Genomic DNA, 20604 nt, shown 5'->3' with positions numbered 1-20604 from the left:
CTGATTCAATCCTCACATGGCCACAACAGCCACAGCTGAGCTGATCCTAAGCCATGAGCTTCTTCCGCATCTCCCACACAGCTGCAGGATCCCAAGGCTTTGGGCCATCCTCTACTGCTTTCCCAGGCCACAAGCAGGGAACTGGATGAGGAGTGGAGCAGCCGAGACATGAACTGGCACCCATATGGGATTCTGGTGTATGTAAGGCGAGGACTTCAGGCACTAGGCTACTGTGCTAGGCCTCATAAGTTAGTATTCTAGAAACATGATGCCATTACCCAGGCTAGTTTGAGCAGAATGGTGACCATGTACCTGTGCTACTTAACTTGGCCAGCAGGTGAAGCATTAGTGCTGGGTGTGTCTTTGAGGGTGAGTACAGAGGAGGCATGTGGATTTGTGGACTGTGCAGGGTGAACCCTAACTCAGGGTGGACGGGATGGTCTCCATCTCCTGGAGCTGGGACATGCTCTATTCCAGCCTGGGACTTCAGAATTTCAGCTTTTCAAGCTTTTGGTCTACTGGCTTATACTCTCAGGACTTAGTCCTCAGACACAGAGTCACAGTCTTGGCGTCTCTGGGCCTGAAGGCTTTGGGCACAGATGGAGCCTTGGTATTCCAGAGTCTCCCACTGTCACATGACCAGTCAGGGACTCCTCGCCTCTGTCACCCTGTGAGGTGGCTCCCCTAACGAGTCACCTCTCATTTTTCTATCTACCATCTATCATCTATTACCCATCATATTTATCTATTATGTCATACCTATGTCTATATATCATGTACATATCTACCATGTACCATATTACCTATGCCTGTTCTATCTGCAGGTACCAGGGATTACGTTTACCCATCTATGTATCCGTCATCCGTCTGTGTATTCTATCAGTTCTTCCTAAAGAACCCTCACATGGTGCCTAGGCTTATATTCTTCTGTAACGTTTTTATTCTGGAAATTCTATCCTCTAGAGGTGTTGGACATTTCTCTAAAATTTCAAGCATTCAGTTTAGCCTAACTTCCAATTTCTGTAAGCAAATTCAGCCTGCAGCTTCCAGGCAGGGCGGAAAAGAAGTCTTTAATTATTTATATTTCTGCAGGGGAACTATGAAAAAGAAGATTTCTGTGCTGCTTGGAAAATCCTGACTGTTGGATGCATGGGCTTGGCATGGCGTGTGCAGCTCCCTTGCACATTGACCAGTGTGGGAGATTGGGGGTCTCCTTCCTTTTTCATGTGTAAGAGCATACTATGACATGGCTAATGCCTGATCTTTCTTCCTGAGGAATTCCAGCTCTTTCCCCTGCTGTCAGCATATTTGCCAAGTGCTACCGCTGGTTACCATGGAAGGGGCATGGTGAAATTTGAAGCACACGTCTGGCCTGGCCTCACTAGAGTTCCATACCTCAGTGCCGGGTATGGGCCACGTGCAGCTTCCACAGCCCGGGGGCACGCTGCAGTAACTGGCGGCAGCAGCAACCCCCATGAGCCGCAAAGCAGGGTTTGGCTCTGGTTCGTTTCCACGGGAGCAGAGAGTGGGAGAGGAAGGCAAGAGGAAAGGGAGTTTCAAAAGCAAGAGTTTGGGATCTGAGATCTCCATTTTTCTGGACTTGCCCACCAAGAGGCAACCCTGACATTCTCCACAGGGGAACGGAGAGGCTCCCGCAGCAGGAAGGCCTGGCCCTGCAGCTGGTGAAACATGATGCAGGCCTTTCACTGACGGCAGCTCGGCGCCCCTGCTTGCCAGGGCACAGCCCCTGCCCAAGGAGTGAGCACCCGCTCCTGGCTGCCTCATTGTGCATGGAGTGAGCACCCGCTCCTGGCTGCCTCATTGTGCATGGAGTGTGAGAGTTTCCTTGGACACTTGAATGACATGTCCACAGTGATGGTTTTATCAACAAAGTCCCATACACGCTTTTCTCGTGAACAAAGTACAAATATAGCCATTTTAATCAATAGTCTTGCAGACCAGGGTGCCTATGTATATGCATATATACATATAGACCACATTTGAGAACTGACAAACAACACGATAGATATTCTCTAGCAGTGGGCAAGTCCACAGAATAAACTTCAGGTAGGCTGTGGTTCTTTGGGCGGTGTTCTTAGTAACTTGGTTCTGCTGCATACATAGAGATCTGAAGCTTAAAATGGGCTGGCTTGGGAGTGTCCAAAACAAGCAACATAGAAAGCACATGGCACGGCTCTGCTGTTCCCTGGAGGTGTCCGAGTGCCCACACTCTGTGACCATAATTTAGTCTGTGAGTCATGGAAAGTGGTTACTTGGTGATGACTCTGGTTGTACCACTACAGACAGAAACCATGACACGCATAGTGAATGGCAAGGCCATGTCCTGCTCACAGTCAAGGTCAGTAAGTGGGACTGAGTTCCAGACTTAAGATGATGAAATCGTCCAGTGTTCATCCCATGGCCTCCCCGCCAGCCAGGAGCAGAGGGGTGGCGGAGTGTGTGACTGTCTTTCTCTTGCTCACAGTGCCTGGGATGAGTCGGCTGGCAGGCCAGGACTGGACGGTTGAACTTGCAGGACCATGGCTCCAGGGATTACCACTTTCCTGGGATGGCAACCCCACACTCATACCAGCCCACATAGTAGTAGGGGGTTCCAAAACCGATCTGGCCGAAGTTGACTGGTTCCTGGCGATACTGGCGGTAGTAGCCTGGTGGGGTTGAGGGAGACAGATGGGGAGGGAAGGAAAGCATCAGAGATGTGGGGACCAACAGTGGGAATGCTCACCTTCACATCCTCCTTCCAGACAAAGTTTTTTTATGACATGTGTGACTTACAGGCCGACACAGGGTCACAGGTGCCCACGGGGTTTGCCTTGAGTGTCCACACAGGCATGGCTTGGGTAGGGAGGAGGAAGCTCACTACTCACCCTGCTGCCTCTCTCTTCTAGACAAGGCCAGGGTTAGCTGAGGGCTACTGAGCACTCACTGAGGGGACAGCCCTGAGCTGAGTAAGCAGCCAGATCTCACAAATCTGGAGAGATCATTTATGCAGATTATAGGTAAGTAAGTTAGATAGATCATAGGATAAATAGGAAGTGGATGAATAGATGATATATATATTATATATATCCATTTTATACACATACAGTATATAAAGATATACTGATGTTTAGATACATGGTGGGTGGTTAGATACACCCTATTGATTCTGTTTGGATAAGATAACCTTGATGCACTTATTTTAATGTATTTTAATTCTTGGAGAATGGGCAAAGATGCTTTTTATTAAGGCGGTTTTTTTAGCTTTATTTTTTGGCATATCAGCATACCATACCTCATGTCTCCCAAACATTCAATTCACTAATGGTGGGGAACAGGTCTTCACTTGCCTGCTCAATAGAGTAGCAACTTGCCTGGCAACACCTCAGGGACTAACCTGGAGGTGGGCACACCCATCTTCCCCTTGTAATGCCACACCCAGACAGCTGGGATGCCACTGTCTCCAGCCACCCATGACAGTGGTCACACATACTTCTGGCTGCCTTTTACTCTCGCTCATGCCAGGCTCTGCTTGGAAGTGCCCTTGCTCCTTGCATGTCCAGCCTGTCTCTAAAGGTCAGCAGAGACCCTGCCTCCTCTGTAAACCTTTCCAAGTATCCTCACACGACTTGCCACCTTTGAAGTCAGTGGCCTTAATGATCACCCAAGAACAGGACAACTGTATGATGTCACTCTTGTCATTATCTATGCTGCAAGGTGCACTGTTTCACACCATCACCATTGTTTTACACTGCCAATTTCAGAGCACATTCCTTCCACCAGAGATGGAAGGAATATTCTATATTCCTTTGTATTCTGACCTGCTCAATAGGAATATTGTGCTAATTCATTACTTTTGATGATCTAAATCCATCTTCAGATGGTAAACCAGCGGCAGAGCTATCATGAATTTCCTTCTATATAAATCCCCCATTCTCAGTGTAATCCAAGTGTGTCAGGCCCTAGCTCGGATTACCTTGAATGGTGGGGAGGGCTTCCACGTAGGACTGAGGCCCCGTTCTCCCATCAAGGTGTGAATCCACAAACTGGCAGTGGTCTTCACCTCTTCCCCAGCTGTCTCCAATGCTGTAGAACGTGTCTGCACAAAGGAACAGAATAAGTCAGTTTCTACTCAAAGAGTGCCAGCTGGTACCACAAACTTGAGGCCATTTCAACTGGGCCCCTTGTTTACTCTGGGTGTGACACACTTTGCAGGTGTGAAACATGATGACAACGGCATCAACCTCATAAACACAATCAGATTTCTCTGAAAGCATGTATGCTAAATCCTGAAGGAACAATCAGGAAGTAGAAATTACAGGTGGTTACAGCTTGTAAATGATGGCCTGATTATGCTTTAGTTAAAAAAAGGAAAGTCAGAAAACTGATAGAGAATATTATGAAATGATTGTGAAAGGCAGGAAGGTCAACCTAAAAGAACAACTTATTTTCATGCATGACTAGACAAAGGGTGTGTCTGTGATACTGGACGCTGTCCGCGGTGCTGAACGACTAATTCAGCAAGTGCCAAGTGTCTCCCAAACCTGGGATTCCAGAGCTGCCTGTGCTAACCTCACCTAGCAATTCCGAAGCAGCAGAGGAAAGGGATGGTTCTGGAAGAGAGGGGAAGGGAAAAAGAGAAAACACGGGGACAGTGATGTACACAGAAACTGCCAGAGCGGAGTGTGGCAGTTAGTCTTGACACTATCTTTAATCACAGCTGGTGAGAAAGAAACATGAAGGTATTTATCAAAATTACCAATGGCAAAATACAGAGCAGCTGCAAGTTCATGAGATGCATTTTCTAAAAAACTGAAAATTGCACAAATTTCAAAATAAAAATTAAGCTTATGTAGATGAGTAGACCAAAGCCAGCTGGATAGAAATAGCATTTTTAAGTGTGATTAGTTTGGTGTTCTTATGCCAGTCTTCACTTTAATCCTCTGCTCAATAAAAAATTATGTGGTTTTCATTTGGACACAAAATGCGTAGTACTGTTGATCTGTGTTTCACCATGTAACTTTTCCTCCCTGAAAAGTTGTAGCAGTGATAGGGGCTTGGGGAAACTTTCCCTCAATTTCTTCAGTTCACAGTCATGTCTATTATTAGTGAATTAATTTCAAAGAAGACATATATTTAAATTTCTAGCATAATGTTGGACTTTATCCCCAAAACAGTGTACTAAAGACTATCTATTGCTGGGTGCCAATGTAAAAGCTAGTAACCTAAGCAAAGTCCATGAAACTGGTTTACATGTGAACCACAAGTCCAGGCCCCAAATATGCTCAGATGCACCTGCTTCATGAAGTCAGCATCTGATAAAACCACAAGTGCCCACGCCTCCACCACCTGTCGGCCACAATGACCTACCTTTCAGGTTGTCACTAAGGTAAATCTTATACCTCAGTGAATTACAAAGAACAACTCCTACAAACTTTTTGTACCACGTCCGCTTCACATATTGTCTCCCATGGCAGTCTGTGTAGCCGGGGTCATGCTTGAAAGCAAATGGTATCCAGATGGGCTCGCCACCTTGACAGCACAAAAGACGCCTGCTGAGTCAGGGCAGCCCACAGACAGCTGCATGCATTCATCACACCTGCCCCACTCCCAGGGATGTTCTGGGTGCCTTTTCCTGCCTCTCCAATGGACACCTCCCTCTCCGATGAACACCTCCCTCCTTTCTCCTTCTCTCTCTCTCTTTTTTTAACTACTGAAATACAATAAAGGAGTTTAGACAAAAATGTGAATATACTTTGCCTGTGTATATTTCAGTAAGGTCTTTATCCTTCAAGAAAACAAGCTAAATTGGCAGATCTGATTTTGGGGGTTACATGACCCCACCCCAAGCCCCTTAGCAGACTCCCCACCTTCCTTGCCACACATTAAGGCCTATCTTGAACTTCAGCAGCTGGGATTTCTCAGGTTGATTGAAAAGCAAAGTAAACCTTCATGGTGCACCATCTTTCCAGTCACTTAAAATGTGCGTAGGATTATGTAAATCTTTATGTCATAGATATTGGCTACTCCACTGTGGTTTTTCAGAGATACTGATTGTCTGGGCCCCATTAAACACTTCCCATTCCTGAGGCCGGTATGTGGCATTGCGATGAAGCCAGCACCGACACCCACATCCCATGTCAGAATGTTGTGTTCAAGCCCTGACTCCGTCCTGCTAACGGACATCCCAGGAGGCGGCGGGCGATGGCTCCAGTACATTGGTCCTTGTCACCCACGTGGGAGACCTGGACGGGATTCTCAGTTCCTAGCTTTGGTCTGGCCAGCACTGGCTACTGCAAGCATTTGGAGGGTGAACTAGTACATGTGATTTCTCTGCTTTTCAAAGCAAACTTTTTAAACATTGCCATTCATAGCTTCACCCCTGACTCTAGCTTCCCGACAATGTAGCCTTGGAAGGCAGCACTTGGATGGCTCAAGTGATTGGGTCCCTCCCACTCATGTGGGACACTTGGATTGAATTCCCAGTTTCCAACTTTGGCCCAGCACAGCCCCGGCCATTGCAGGTACTTGGGGAGGAACCAGGGAGGGAAAACAATTATTATCTCTCAAACAAATCAATAAGATATTTAAGTTCCCAGGCCATTCTTTTGCACAGATCTGGATGAATGGTTCAAAGCAACTGGGGTTGATGGAAAAATTATTGCAGAAGTGGTCCAGCTGGTTGTGAGCAGCCACAGCAAACTCCTGTGCAACATTCAGCCTCACTGCCAGTCTCAAGATGAGCAGGGAGAGGAACTCACCTGGGGGCCTCACGACGAGCAGAGGGTTATCTGTGGAATGAAAAAGAAACAGCTGACCTCACATTACCTCCCACTGAAATGCAAGCTGGGACGCTTACTGTAACTGAAAGAGCTAGCCAAACTGCAGCAAAGACAGACAGGCAGGCAGACTCAAGAGACACCAATGTTCTTCCTCCATTTTCACTTTCTAAGCATTTTCTTTTTTGGAAAAACTCTTACGTATAATCTGTAGAGTCCTGAAAACTATGTTTTACTACTGGGTACTACGAAATAATTCAGTATTCATTTAAATAGAAAAAAACCCTCTCCGTCTTTAGTGGACAGTTCGGGAGTTTCCAAGGAGCCTATACTCACTTTCGGATGCACTGATTGCCCTTTTGTTCATCCAAGCAAGTGGTAACACATATGTGCAGATATGTGCAAACATCTGCACATAAACACTTATAGCATCTTTGTGGTGCCAAGAAGTAGAACCAGCCAAGGTATCTATGGACAGGGAACAGGGCTGGACAGAAACGTTGTGGCATAGCCACACGATGAAATGTCGCTGCACAGCGTGAAGGCATGAGATCCACACAACAGTGTGGATCACCCATAAAGATGGTGCTGAAGGAGAGTGGCCAGTCGAAGTGCACACTCTGTGATCCCACGTAGAAGACAGAAAGCAGGCAGGAGGGAGAGGCATGTGAGCCACTTCTGAGGCCCTTCGTTTCAAGTACATTCTCGCAAAGCAGTTTATCTTGCCCACATATTTTGATTCAGCAGATTTTAAAATCATTCCACTTGAAAACACCTTCCTGTGACAAGTTTCCATCTAAAGAGATGGAAGCCAGAGCAGTGAGGGGCACTGCTGGCTCCACTGTGGGGACTTGCATGCTCATGTGACTTCCTCTGTGACCCAAGAAGGGTCACAGCGGGCCAGCCCTGTGGGCAGTGCCTCACGCAGAGGGCCATGCGATGTGGTAGGGAAGGGCCTAACTGCTCGTTTACCAGCACCCCAAAAACACAACGTGATGCTCGGGGGCAGTTCTCATATGACTGACCATCATTTTAACTGAGCTCTCCCCACGTCTCCTGACAAGCAGTCTGGCCAATCAAGCAGCAACACCCTCTTCATCCACACGCGGGACATGACCTCAGCCTCCTGCAGCAAAACCTTTTGGAAAACTCTTCCTGACTCTGGTACATGTAGATTCATACTTGTCTCTCCTCTGTGGCTAAATGCCAGATTCCCCCATTACTGGAACTGGGCCTTTCTGCTTGTTCCCAAGAGGGCCAAATTGCAAGGAAACACTTTTTTTAAAAGTAGAGAAACTCACCACTAACTCTTTAAAATACAAAAAGTAAGGGTTCTGTTGTTTTAATTTACTCATCACAGTCATTGTTACTCTGGAAAGTTTGTCTTATTTCTGAGAACAAAACAGACAAGATTGGAAGGACTTTCTTACCTGATTCTGTGACAAATGAGACCGATGGGCTGATGGGTCCATAGCCTTGTGGATTTTTGGCTTGAACTTTGAAATAATACCTGAAACCAGGAAGAAACACCATGTGAGAAGCTGACTGATTTGGTTTCTGCATAATAGGATAGGTTTCCAAAAACTTGAGCATCTACTCAGAGCAGTCTTCCAGTCCTAGCTTGGACAAATGCACACACCATGAGTTAATTCACGTTTAACTGGCAGTTTAACCACTAGACTAAATGACCATGCTTCTTTATTCCTTTTATTTTAAAATTGGCTTTACTTCAGAATGAGAGTGAGCAAGCAAGACAGAGAGCAGAAAGAGGGAGCGTGAGAGAGACTGAACCTTTCTGTGAATTGCGAAAGACCTCATGCTTAGACGGACTTTAGAATTGCACCAAAACAAAACTCTTTCATCCCATTTTCATAAACTTTTGATTATTATCCCATAGTATTATTCTATGAGTGTTTGTATATATTCACATAGTGGAGGCATATAGCTAGTGAGAAGACAAGAGCATTTGAGGCAAGAGGTTATTCAGGCAGCACGCGCTCCTCAGGGCATCAAGATGGCATGGGCTCCCCTGTGCCCACATCCTGAGCTGCTCCTTGTTGATGCTGCTTTCCTCTTAGCGTGAGCTCCCCAGCCCAAGCAGAGGAAGTCTGGGGAGCAGAACCCCAGACAACTTACTCTTTAACTGCATTCTGATCTCTGCAACCAAGGGAAAGAGCAGGAGTCTTGACTCAGTGGTGAGGCAATGCATGGTTGGCAAGGAGCAGGGGAAGCTGGCCGGAAGCTGGCCTCTTCAGAGAAACTAACCTGACAGGAATGTTGTGGGCACAGGAGGAGCCTTTGGCTCTGGGGCTGGGAATGGATGGCCCCACAAGTCAGTGAGGCAGGGGCTCCTGCACCTCCAGCGAAAAGAAGCAAGCCCAAGAGAAGAATGTGGAAGGTCCTGGAAAGACAGCCTTTGCTGTAGGGCTGCACACTGTCTTGGAACAGAGAACATGCCAGAAGCACACTAGGTTGGTTGGCTCTTTAGAGCAAACCTAGACCTCAAGTTCTCCTACTTTACATTCTTATGAGCTACCAGACAGAAAGCAGTGCTTGGAGAAACACTGGACAGAGGCCAACGCCATGACTGCATCACTTCTCTGTATTAACTGCATCAACCATTGTATCAATCCTCACCCTTTGTCTCCTCATCCTGCCTGGCATTTAGCTAACCACAGGAGAACAAGAGGTGACAGCATCCCAGGGCTGGTGCTTTGGGCCACCAGAAAAAGTTTACTTTTCAGGTCAGAAAAAAATATTACAAAATTCTGGGGTGAGCATTTGGCCTAACCACGAAGGCAGGTGTTGGTTAATAAGCACGTCCCACACGGGAATCCTTGAGTTTGACTCCCAGCTCTGGATCCTGACTCAGCCTCCTGCTAATACAAATGCCTAGAGATAGCAGTAATGGCTCAAGTGCTGGGGTGCTGTCATCCACATGAGAGGCCCACATCTTCCTCGCTCCTGGGTTTCTTGCAGGCATCTGGGGAGTGAACCAAGAGACGGAACTTTGTGTGCACGTATCTGTGTCTCATTTCTCAAATGAAAAAAAAAATAATAATGCTACAGCATTCTTTATTTGTAAGTCATATATTGAGTTGATGTGTAGTAATTAGAGGCACTAAATTTTAACAGAGTGCATTATGTACATTCAGAGAACGGAGGTAATGATACCTGCTGCACGGCCCTCCTGGCTCCAACCTGCAGGGCTGCTGAGATGGCCACGGCAGTTCCTGGCCTTACAGTACACAGGCTTATTTCAGTCGAGTTTAATTCAACAGAAAAATGAAAAATCTGCTTTACAAAATTAGCCTTCTTAAGTCGTTCACCTCTCATTTAAGAATATTCTTCTTTAAAATTTCTTTTAAAAAATATGTACAATTAAAAACACATGAGTTCCCTGACCTCAATTCACTCTGCGGTGGGTGTTTTCCCAATTTTACATATTTTAGTTCACTGGTTATGGAATTATTTAAAGCAAAACTATGCAGGCAGCTCAAGCAGTGGGTTTGGCATCCATCAGTGACCCTGGTCAAACTTTCCTTAAGGAATGGCACTTCTCTTTAGAGACCAACGGGCCCTTTTCGCTGCATGGTTCCTTGCATCATTGCCCCTCCCCTTTCATTCTAGCAGCACAGCCTCCCTCTTGGCAGGCAGCCGAGGCAGTGGCAGGAAGGTGGGCATCATGTCATGCCCCCTGCCCCAATGAACCTCGGTTGGCAGCAAGTTTGTTTTCACCACTGAAATCTACTTCCCTGTTGACCAGATTCCCGTGCACTAGAGTCAGCTCAAGACCTACAACAGCCTTTCCAGATGTTTGCGGGAAATGAAATTAAAAGATACATTAGTGCAAAACAGAACTCTGAAATCCATGCATACCAGAATCCCGCCAAAAGTTCATGAAAACGTGTTTTGTGAAAAAAAAAAACTATGCATGGATTTCAAAACTGTTTTGCATTAGCAGGATGTATCTTTTAATTCCATTTTCTATAAACTTTCTGACATTTCCTTGTATTTCCATTTGTCTAACTCACTGTTTCCAAGTGAACCTAAACATGCTGAGTAGAACAACAGCTGGAATTATAAGAAAAGTCAAATTCTCATTTTCAAAACCATATGAAACTTTTTCCTGTGGACTAAAATATGTGTTTCATATCTGAATAGCCACTGCCTCTTCCAAGTCACAAAACCAGCCCAGGCCTCGCCGTCTTACATAAGCTTCTGGCACCTTCTTTTGAATACCTTGAAAGTGACAAATCTCTGTACTTATGGATTTAAAGTGTGTAGGCTGCAAAGACACACTTGGGACTCAGTTTAGGGAATAAGGTCAGTAACACTCACTTAAAGCCAAAAGCGAGCTACAGTTATGAGTAAGCAGAGCTGTCTTGAATGCTTGCCCCCTCTGAGAGCGGCTGACCTTCTTTCTCTCCTGTACTGACTGAGGCTGGCTCTTCAGTGGGGCCCCGAGGACTGGGAAGAGGGAACCTCACAGAATGAGCCCCTCGGTGTCCTCATATTACACCTGCACTTTCCCAGTCACTGTTGAGTTTTGGGGAATTTAATGTAGTAGCCCACATGTCCTGTGCAGCCACTACCAAACAGGGAACCAAACCCACCTGCCCGCCCCCCACCGCACTGCCGGTCTTTGCTCATCCCCAATCCTCCGTAAGCCAGCCCCTTCACTTCCTTGGAACCTACCGTGCTCTGGACTGTGCTCTCTGACTGCAGTAGTCCTATCTCACCCCATACATGTTTTCTCCAGGGGAACTTCCTGTGTGTCAGGTCAGACCTGCATAAGCCAGCTGACCTGACTGCCTTCTCTACTCCCAGGCTCACAGAAGAAAAAGCCCAAAGTACAATGTCCCTGCAAGATAGAAGTCACATGCGTGCTATTTTAAAAACAAACCTGTGTCCTCTCACAGACTGCCAGTTCCAACAAAGTCATGCTTATTTCTCCCCAAATTCTACTCCTGATGCACAACTGGTATGGTGCCCACTCCAACTGAATGCTTGGTTAAGTACTCACTGACCAAGTCACGGGTAAGCCCTGGCTCCTGCTGAGTAAGCCGTCATTCCACATAACCACCTGCTGGCTTTATTTAAGAGCCTACATCAGCCTGGTGGCACAGGCTGCTACAAGGTCTTCTGACTGCAGGTGTTGGGGAGAGGGAGCAGTCAGGGATGGCAATTCAGTCGCAAGGAGCCACGTGGGAGAGCATCCGGAAGCCTTCTTCTCCCAGCTTCTCAATCCTGTGGCTGGGCCATAAAGGGAGCATCACTTCACACACAGTAAAAAAAAACGGATGTTAAGCCCTTTTGCTCTGATTTTGCTGCTTTTGTTTTCTCTGGTTTATCATTCTTCATTATTAATAGGGAAAAAGAAAATGCTTTCTCAGTTGCTACTTTACAGCTTTGTTTACTCGCCAGATCCTGACATTCCCAACAGATTGTGGACACTCGCTTCAAGGCAGCCCAGATGATGTGTTCAGATGTCCTGAGAAAGTTCCCAGCAGGCTTCTGCGTTACTGGGTGCCCCTGGCCTCTGCCCAGATTCTATCCCTCTGCGTGAGTATGCTTGCCCAGCGTGCTTGGTGCCAGCTTTCCCTGCATTCCTCTGCCTGCATGGAAGATGGCAGCCCTCAAGCCTACCCCATAGGCTCTTTACTGTGCAAAGGCCAAAGCAAGTTGGAGGGCCAATCGCTACCACCCAGGATTTCTGCAAGCCTACTGGGATTTTGAAATTGGCCATGGCAGAGGGATTTACAACACAGACATTGAAAGATGCCAAAAACCAGTCTTGTTTTGTTTTGTTTTCCCAGAGATGCTGTTTGGCTGCATGGTTTTGCTCGGTGATTTTGTGCTTGGTGCCTTGCTGGGAAGCTTTCTGGTGGTCCTTACCATTGGAAGCAGACAGTGTAAACCAGGAACACCCAGTCACTTCCCTGTGCACCTCCTCCTGAGAACCAGTTCTTCCCATTTCATACCGAGGGCTGCTAACTCTGGCCTCCAGAATAGGGCCCTGCCCAGTCACTGCCTGGGATGTGAAAACACACCTGTACCTTCATCAGTGTGTGATGAAGTGATGAAGTGTACCCCAACAGGTCTGAACTTCTACTCCACAGAGTTTGAATACCAGTCGACTCAACTGCTTAGCAATGGTTAGTCCACTGGGTCACACAGGAAGGTTGTGCTGCCTATATCATACTTCTGGGTGACTACAGGCAGATATATTTGTTTTCACACACAGAACCGCCCTTCATTCCTTAATGGCATGCAGTATTTATGAAAACAGGGGACCGGGCCCAGTTTAGTAGCCTAGCAGATAAAGTCCTCGCTTTGCATGCCCAGGATCCCATATGGGCACCAACTCTAATCCTGGAGGTCCCACTTCCCATCCAGCTCCCTGCTTGTGGGCTGGGAAAGCAGTCGAGAATGGCCCAAAGCCTTGGAACCCTGCACCCATGTGGGAGACCCGGAAGAGGCTCTGGGTTCCTAATTGGCTCAGCTCCGGCCATTGTGGACACTTGGGGAGTGAATTGTCAGACATAAGATCTTCCTTTCTGTCTTTCCTCCTCTCTGTATATCTGACTTTCCAATAAGAATAAAAATAAATCTTAAGAAAAAATGGAGCCAATCATACACACTACAACCTAAAAATGATAATACTCACAATCACATTACCTAAGGATATTATGTAACACACTCAGTCAGCATTCATTGACATTTGGTTAGAATTAAAGAGAATTCACATTATAAGACGTTTTCCTGAATCCTTTCATTTTCAGCCCTAGGTGTCTGTGACCATGTGCATGGTTCTCATGTTTTATCTCTGAATGACTGACAACATCGCACCTTGTGTTTGGCTTCAGGTTCTCAATGGGCAAATGAGTCACAGAAGAGGCTTGTGTGGACCACTTGTTTCTGATGAAGTCCTCATAGGATGCACTGTACACCAAATACCCTGAAATGGAACAGAACAGAGTGAGTGAGGCCAGTATTGCGGTAGAGTAGGTAAAGCCATCACTTGCATCTCATATGGGCACTGGTTCAAATCCTAGCTGTTCTGCTTTCAATTCAGTTCCCTGGTAATGGCCTGGGAAAGCAGCAAAGGATGGTCTAAGTGCTTGACCCCTGTCACCCACATAGGAGACCTGAATGAAACTCCTGGTTTGGCCTGGCACAGCCCCAACTGCTGAGGCCATCTGGGGAGCGAACCAGTGGATGGAGCTGCCTCAGCTCTCTTTCTCTTTGTCTCTCTTTGAACGTATATATACAATGATTACATACACATAGCGACCAAGTCACGCACATGGAGGAGCCCTGTGGAAAAGAGAAGGCTGAGGTCACCCCGTGCGTGCAGCTCCGGGGCGGACTCCAAAGGGGGGCAAGTGGCAGGACAACACACAGCCCTGGCACCCTTTGCGTATCAGAGACAGACAGGAGAGTAAGATGCTTCCTGATGATTTGCTGACTCCCTGCTGCATCCTTCTTACTCCCTGGCCTTCCCCATCACAGCCATCATGCTTGCACAGAGAAAAAAGCAGAAAAGCAATGACTTCCCCAAATCTTGGGGATTTCCTAGTGGGGACATAGACAGTTGTTCTTGATAGGAAAGGAAGGGTGGTGATAGCAAACACTGTGTGTGAAAGAGAGAGCTCGGAACACCCCTTCACTCACAGAGACCCTCGCCCGTCCCCATCCACTGAAGGTTCTCTGATGTATGCGTGTTGAACATCCTCCTTGCCTTCACCTCACTATCTGCTGAAGTCCAACTGCTCTGTCTTCCCTGCTCCTCACAGCCCTCCCTGGATGGGCCCTCAGCTCTGACACCTGCCCGGCCTCAAGACTGGCCCAGGAGGCAAAGTGAAGCTCACACGACAGCTCTGTGTAGCCCTCACACCCAGTCCTTTATGTGCATGAAAGAAAGAACACATATTTCAAGCACTTCCTATCATGCTAAATAAGCTGAGTGTTTTATATGAGCTGATTGGCACGACCCTTGTATGTAGGTGTTACATCCCTATTTTGACAAATGAGGAAGTACCTATAGAGACAAATTAAATCTCTAAACTCATATCAACGAATATAATCAATTTCCAGTGAGTGTTTACTGCATGACTACTGCTTGTCAGTCACTGTACTGAGAACTCAAGTGGTTGGATCCTCAGATCCAGCAGTCCACGGCCAAGACCAGTGTTTCATATGTGGGGAGCTACCTTTCGCGGGGGGCATGAAGAGCTTCCCTGAGCTCACGAGGTGTGGCTGAAGCCTGAAGGGTGAGAAGCAGTCAAGGCGAGTGGCAGGAATAGGGAGGACGTCAGGTGGAGGGAGCTCCTGGGAGGCAGCATGAGTGGAACTCAGTGTCAGGAACCGGGCATGGAACAAAATGCCCATGAAGCAGCAGAAAGTAGAAAAGCCACACAATGCCCTTTTGCTTTTCATCTTAGCAAGAGAGGGAGGGGAATTCAGGAAAGCGATGTATTTAATCCCTCTCCTGGCAGAGTGGATAGGGCGTGGTGTTGATGGCACTGGGCCAGTGAAGGGGTCCATACAGTAGCCAGGAGAGAGAGACAGCAAGGCTGAAGGGCAGGGCAGTCGGTTAGAAGAGAGAAATGATGGTCTCAGGACAAAGCAAAGGTGAAAGTCAGGGGGACTCCATGATGAACTGAAGATGGTGTGACAGAAAGACTTTAGGGTCACTCCACAGATCCCGGTTTGAACAAATGGATAGACTGAAGCCAGAGTGCCAAGCTAGGGACCAGAGCACAGGCTGTCCAGTGTCACTTCTGTGGAGTCTGAGTGCTTTTCCATGTGGCAGCTGAAGTCACTGAGGAAGCTCAGAGAAGAGGAGGAGGTGGCTTTGAAGCATAAATCAATGACTCTCCTCCAAGATGGTTGAAAATCATGTACTTCAATGAGACTATGGGGAAAGAGGACAGAACAAGAAACAAGGACACAGGCAAGACCCCACCTTGAGAAATTCCAAAATTCTACCATGTAGTGCTCAGGCAGAAGAGCAAGAGCCTATGAGGAGACTGACAGGGTAGAGAACTGGGCCCAGAAAGTAACGATGGAGGAGACGGTCAACACGGTCAACACTTAAAATGCATATAAGAGCTAGGCTTTGCTTGACGGCCTGGGGCCAGTGACAAGTGCCTTGCAGGCAGAGGGACACACTGGGGCCGGAAGCCAGGTGAGCTGGGCTCCGGGACACTTTCCACACCACTCCCTGGAGGATAGCTCTTCTTTTCCTTCCACAGATGTTTTATGTGAACCTTGACAAGCTGCTGTCCTTGCACAGAACTACCTCCTCCATTGACAACCACTCCCAGAAATCATAAAGATGCAAATATCTCACAATATTGTTCACCACAGGGAATTGATGTCTATTAGAACCTGACAAAAACAAAAGAACAGCAAAAAGAAAGTGTGTAAACAAAGTGTGAGATGAATGTCAAGCAAGGACCTCCCAATCATCTAGGCTCTGTAGTCACACACATGACCCACTGCTGACAGGGTGTCGAGTGTAACAGCAGCCCACTTTGGATGGGAAGTCAATGGTGCTTGCATGCTGAACTCTGGCTGCATCAGAACCTGGTGGCGATCAGGTCTCTCTGATGATCTTGGTACCAGAGTTGTGAGGCTGTTTCGAGGTTGCACTTGCTGAGCTCAGGCCACCTCCTGATGTTTTGACTTTTCTTCCACAAAGACTGCCTGCTGATCTTGTCCTAAGGAGCCATCCCCTTGGCAGTTTCCATGACATCACATCCATGGTGGTGAGTGCATCATTGCTTGGCAGTGACCAGGAGAGTGGTCAGCTATAGGCACAAGTGCCCCTAGAAGTGTTCTGTGTTTTGGGCCCCACTGTGTTAATACAGCGTCTTGACAGGCAGAGGAAGCAGCAAGCTGCCCCTGCCACATCAACATCAGAACTCTACAGTGGATCCTGGGATATTCTGCAGGTCAAAGAGCCTGTGCTCCCCTTGCCAAATGACTCTCAGCCCCCTGTCTCCCCTGGAACCTTCTGGGGTCTATGGTTCTTCCTTCACACTGCAGTACTATCTGCACTGAAGGGGTCCATTGAAGTCAGCCTAGTCCTGGGAAGGGCTTCATGGTGGGACAGCCCAGCTCCTCATGCCTGCCTCATTCATATCCTTTATGCTGGGGCCATGAATACTCAGCAACAGGATACTGAGGCTTCCTTTGGGGTAAGTGGGGGTGGAGGGGAAAGCACAGGGAGGGGTGTGAGGATGGCCTGCAGTACATGTCTAATGGCTGACTTAACTGAGATTAAGGTATCTGCAGGAAAACTTAGTAGTCATGACTGACTTCAGCCCCCGACATTTATGGGGCATTTGCTGAAGGCTGTCTCTTGGCTCCCTGAGCCCTTGAGGCACAGACAGCGTGGCTAGTGCTCTTATCCTGCAGCCAGTGTTTCTTTGCAATCCTTGGCTCGGATTGCAGTAGTGTACTGACAGTATATTGTGTAATATCTGCCATGCAAGAAAGGGTCAAATGCTACAGAGCAAAAAGATTTTCAATGATTTTCCCCCATGTGCTTACTTGCTTCTTTTAAAATTTCCATTCATAAAACCATATTCAATTAATAAAAGCATTTCTGGCTGTTCCAGTTACAAGCTTTCTTCCTCCTCCTTCCAGTGATTTATTTGCTTTATACAAGGAACATGCTGCACTTTGTGGAAACTGGTCCCAGCAGCCCATGCAGCATACGCCCTGGAGTGAGCGACGCTTTTATTTTCACACCAAAGACGGAAACCCCTCCACCCTGCCCCTGGCACTCTCAGCTTCCAGCCACCCCAGTCACACCTGCCCAGCATACAGGGGCCCTTTCAAGCTGTTTTGTGAACTCCACAAGAGAAGCCATTGTTTGGGTAAGATACGGCACTGGGGGCAGAAAGCAAAAGCACTAGGAAGCTAGTCAGGGTTCTTATGACCACTGGACCCTTGAAAGCAGCTCTCCAGCAGACCAAGACACCCCTCCCTCACACAGAGACCCCCATGACACATGTGACTTTCTTTGATTCAGAAGGTGTCATTTCCAAAGAAGCTTCTCAGAGCAAAATATCACTTTTCTTTCCATAAGAACTACTTTCAGCGTGATCACATGAACCCTCTGAGTCCACAAGGTCAGAGTTTGGTGGTACAAGATCTTTGGGTCCTTTTCCTCACTTTGACTCCTGCATAAGGGACTGGGAACCACCAGGCTGGCTGGGAAACATCCAGCAGTCATGCAGAGAGGGGATATATGGAGTCCCAATCCCAGGGTGGACTCATAGGGCAACGTGCAGCAGGTGGCTCTTAGTCACTCTTCGGCATCACAGGCAGCTACCTCTATCCCTGCTTGCCTGCAGGATTCCATACAGACTGATGGAGAGTCAGTGACGTTCTGCATCCAGGAGACAAAGGCCCACGGAAATAGGGCAGCTCAATGTCAGATAAGCCAAGTCTCACGGAGCCAGTCTTAGGAATTCCCACATCCACCTAGTTCTCTGAACACTACCCCAACAGGCTTCTACTGTTGCCCACATTTTCTCATGCTGACATAAAACATCTACAAATTCCATCTGACCTGCTCATTTGTGTATGCATCCTCTCATTCACCCATCCACTGAATCCATTCATTCATGCACACACCCAGGCATCTATCCACACACACTTCCACCCAGCCTATTCAGGTACACACCCATCCATCCATCCATCCATCCACCCATCCATCCACCCATCCATCCACCCATCCATCCATCCATCCATCCACCCATCCACTCATCCATTTACACATCCATTCATTCATCTACCCATTCATCCACTCATCCATGTACATATCCATCATCCATCCATCCATCCATCCATCCATATTACCACTTACCCAACCATGTATATAGCTGCCCCTTCATCCATCTTTGTATACATCCATCTACCCATCCATCCATCTTTATTCAGCCATCCATTCATCCATCTATGTGTACATCTGTCTACCCACCATTCCTCCTTAGTGTCTATAACCCCCACCTAGAGAACCATGGATACTCTGAGCATCAGCTGGAACACACCTGTTACCACGTCTCCAGGGCTGGCTTTGTCCCAGTCCACAATGACAAATGAGTGACAGCCTTCCATGGCAACCACAGTGATGTTTCTGGGGACATGCTGAGGGGGCAGGTCATTCTTCCTCAGGTCATTTGGGATGATTTCATCCAGGCTTTCCACTTGGAAGTGATCCAGAGCATCCGTCAGAGAGCATGGAGCTGCTGAGTCTTTACTTAGGTACGTCACATAAGGAGCTGGGAAACAACAGAGACACTGGGTTGTTTGACTGTTTCTTGGAAGCAGAAACACAGCACCTACTGCATGAAGTCAGGACTCTTTCGGAAGTTTTGTCTCTTCCGGCCAGCCAGTGGCTCCAGCCCACGGCCTTATGACAAACCCCAAAGCTCTCACCTGGCTCTCCTTAGTGAATCCCTGGGAGTGGCAAAAGATCCCATGATTCCACCAGCATGGATGACTATTTTCAGAGGGATTTGGCAAGATATCTAGCCTATAACCAGCACAACACAAGCCTGAAGCATGCTGTCATTTCTACACCCAAATATTTGGAGAAGTGTGATTTGGGTCCACTCTACAGTTAACTAGAACATTCTCAACCCAGACCATTGTCTTGATTATCTCAGGACCAGAACGACAGCCTCTAGCTTCTGTCCTGAGTGGGCTCCCCTAGGGCTTCCCAAAGGTTCACAAGTTGGAGACACGTCTGTGTGTGAGGCCAGCTCTGGACAGGATAGCCTTCTATTCCCAGCAGAGTCACCTTGCAGATCATGAACCTGTGAGTGACACAACCATCACTGTGCAGCCTAATCTCAGCTAATCCTTCTGCTGGGTAGGTGGAAGCTTTTCTGAACTCCTCATGTCAGTGCAGGCAAAGGACCTGGGTACAGGAGGGATGAAGACATATGTTCCCCAGTTATGGCCCAGCCTGCTGGCCCCAAGAGTGCATGCCATGGAAGCATCCAGCAGAACCCTCTCTGTTTCCAACACTCCATCTTTTTCCCCTTACATCCCACTCTGGGACTGCATCTGTGCAAGACTTTCATGAAACAGTGTCCAGAAATTTCTAAAGAGTCCACAGCATCTTTTAGCATCACATCCTAATTCTCAGAACACAGCATTAACTCTTCAGTTTTCTCAATTTGTATAAAATTAGGGCTTTTGGGGGCATTCCCTGCATCTCACTAAGAAATCTTGGGAGGTGTTCTATGCGTTGTAGAGTGATGGACAGTTGAGAAGGGACAGGCAGTAAGCCTTTCTTCTCGTCTCTGAAGAGCTTCTTGGAACATCTAAGAACAGCGCTGTATGCATTTCAAATTGGTTATGGGGCTGTGGAGAGAAAAGTTGGAGCAGCCTGGGTCAGTGTGAGCACCCACTGCAGGAATGCTACCTCACGTTACCATGCTTGCTCTTCCAGTTTGAGGGGTGTAGATGCTACATCTTTGGCTGGCAAGAGCTGTTCCCTGCCTATGGCAGAGCATTTGTTTTGGAAACAGAAATGTGTGATATTAGCTTTAGCTGTTGCTTGTCTCCACTGTTTTTAAATCTAGCTGACTCATTAGGCAAGTTCAACAGGGGCATGGGAAAGGAGGGCTTACAGGCAGGACCAAGCACAGGATGGGGATACAGAATGGCCCAGGAAAACTGTCTTTCTTACTGAGATGGAAGCATACAATCAAGTCCAAGTCCTGAGGTTAATGAAAATCATGGGAAATAGTGGAATAAAACTAGCCCTGTAATAACTCCAAATGTTGGTGGCATT

At 47.4% G+C, this 20604-nt stretch overlaps 1 protein-coding gene across 1 annotated transcript in view; it reads right to left on the bottom strand.

Annotated features, from left to right (window-relative positions):
* Positions 1 to 1911: 1911 nt before the first annotated feature.
* Positions 1912 to 20604, bottom strand: part of FNDC1 (fibronectin type III domain containing 1) — an 83583-nt gene continuing 64890 nt past the window's right edge. The window contains exons 19-25 of the mRNA XM_040965676.1: positions 18851 to 19081; positions 13632 to 13740; positions 8210 to 8289; positions 6762 to 6791; positions 5371 to 5532; positions 3977 to 4099; positions 1912 to 2669 (exon numbers count right to left, since the gene is read on the bottom strand). Coding sequence (XP_040821610.1) covers positions 2554 to 2669; positions 3977 to 4099; positions 5371 to 5532; positions 6762 to 6791; positions 8210 to 8289; positions 13632 to 13740; positions 18851 to 19081 — 851 coding nt within the window. The 3' untranslated portion in view covers positions 1912 to 2553. The remainder of the gene's footprint in view (positions 2670 to 3976; positions 4100 to 5370; positions 5533 to 6761; positions 6792 to 8209; positions 8290 to 13631; positions 13741 to 18850; positions 19082 to 20604) is intronic.

The sequence above is a fragment of the Ochotona curzoniae genome, unplaced genomic scaffold, assembly GCF_017591425.1.
Source record: "Ochotona curzoniae isolate NIBS_2020 unplaced genomic scaffold, NIBS_Ocur_1.0 scaffold_3890, whole genome shotgun sequence".
NCBI classification, from domain to species: domain Eukaryota; kingdom Metazoa; phylum Chordata; class Mammalia; order Lagomorpha; family Ochotonidae; genus Ochotona; species Ochotona curzoniae.
The sequence above is the reverse complement of the archived record's forward strand: the minus strand, read 5'-3'. Positions and strand labels throughout refer to the sequence as shown.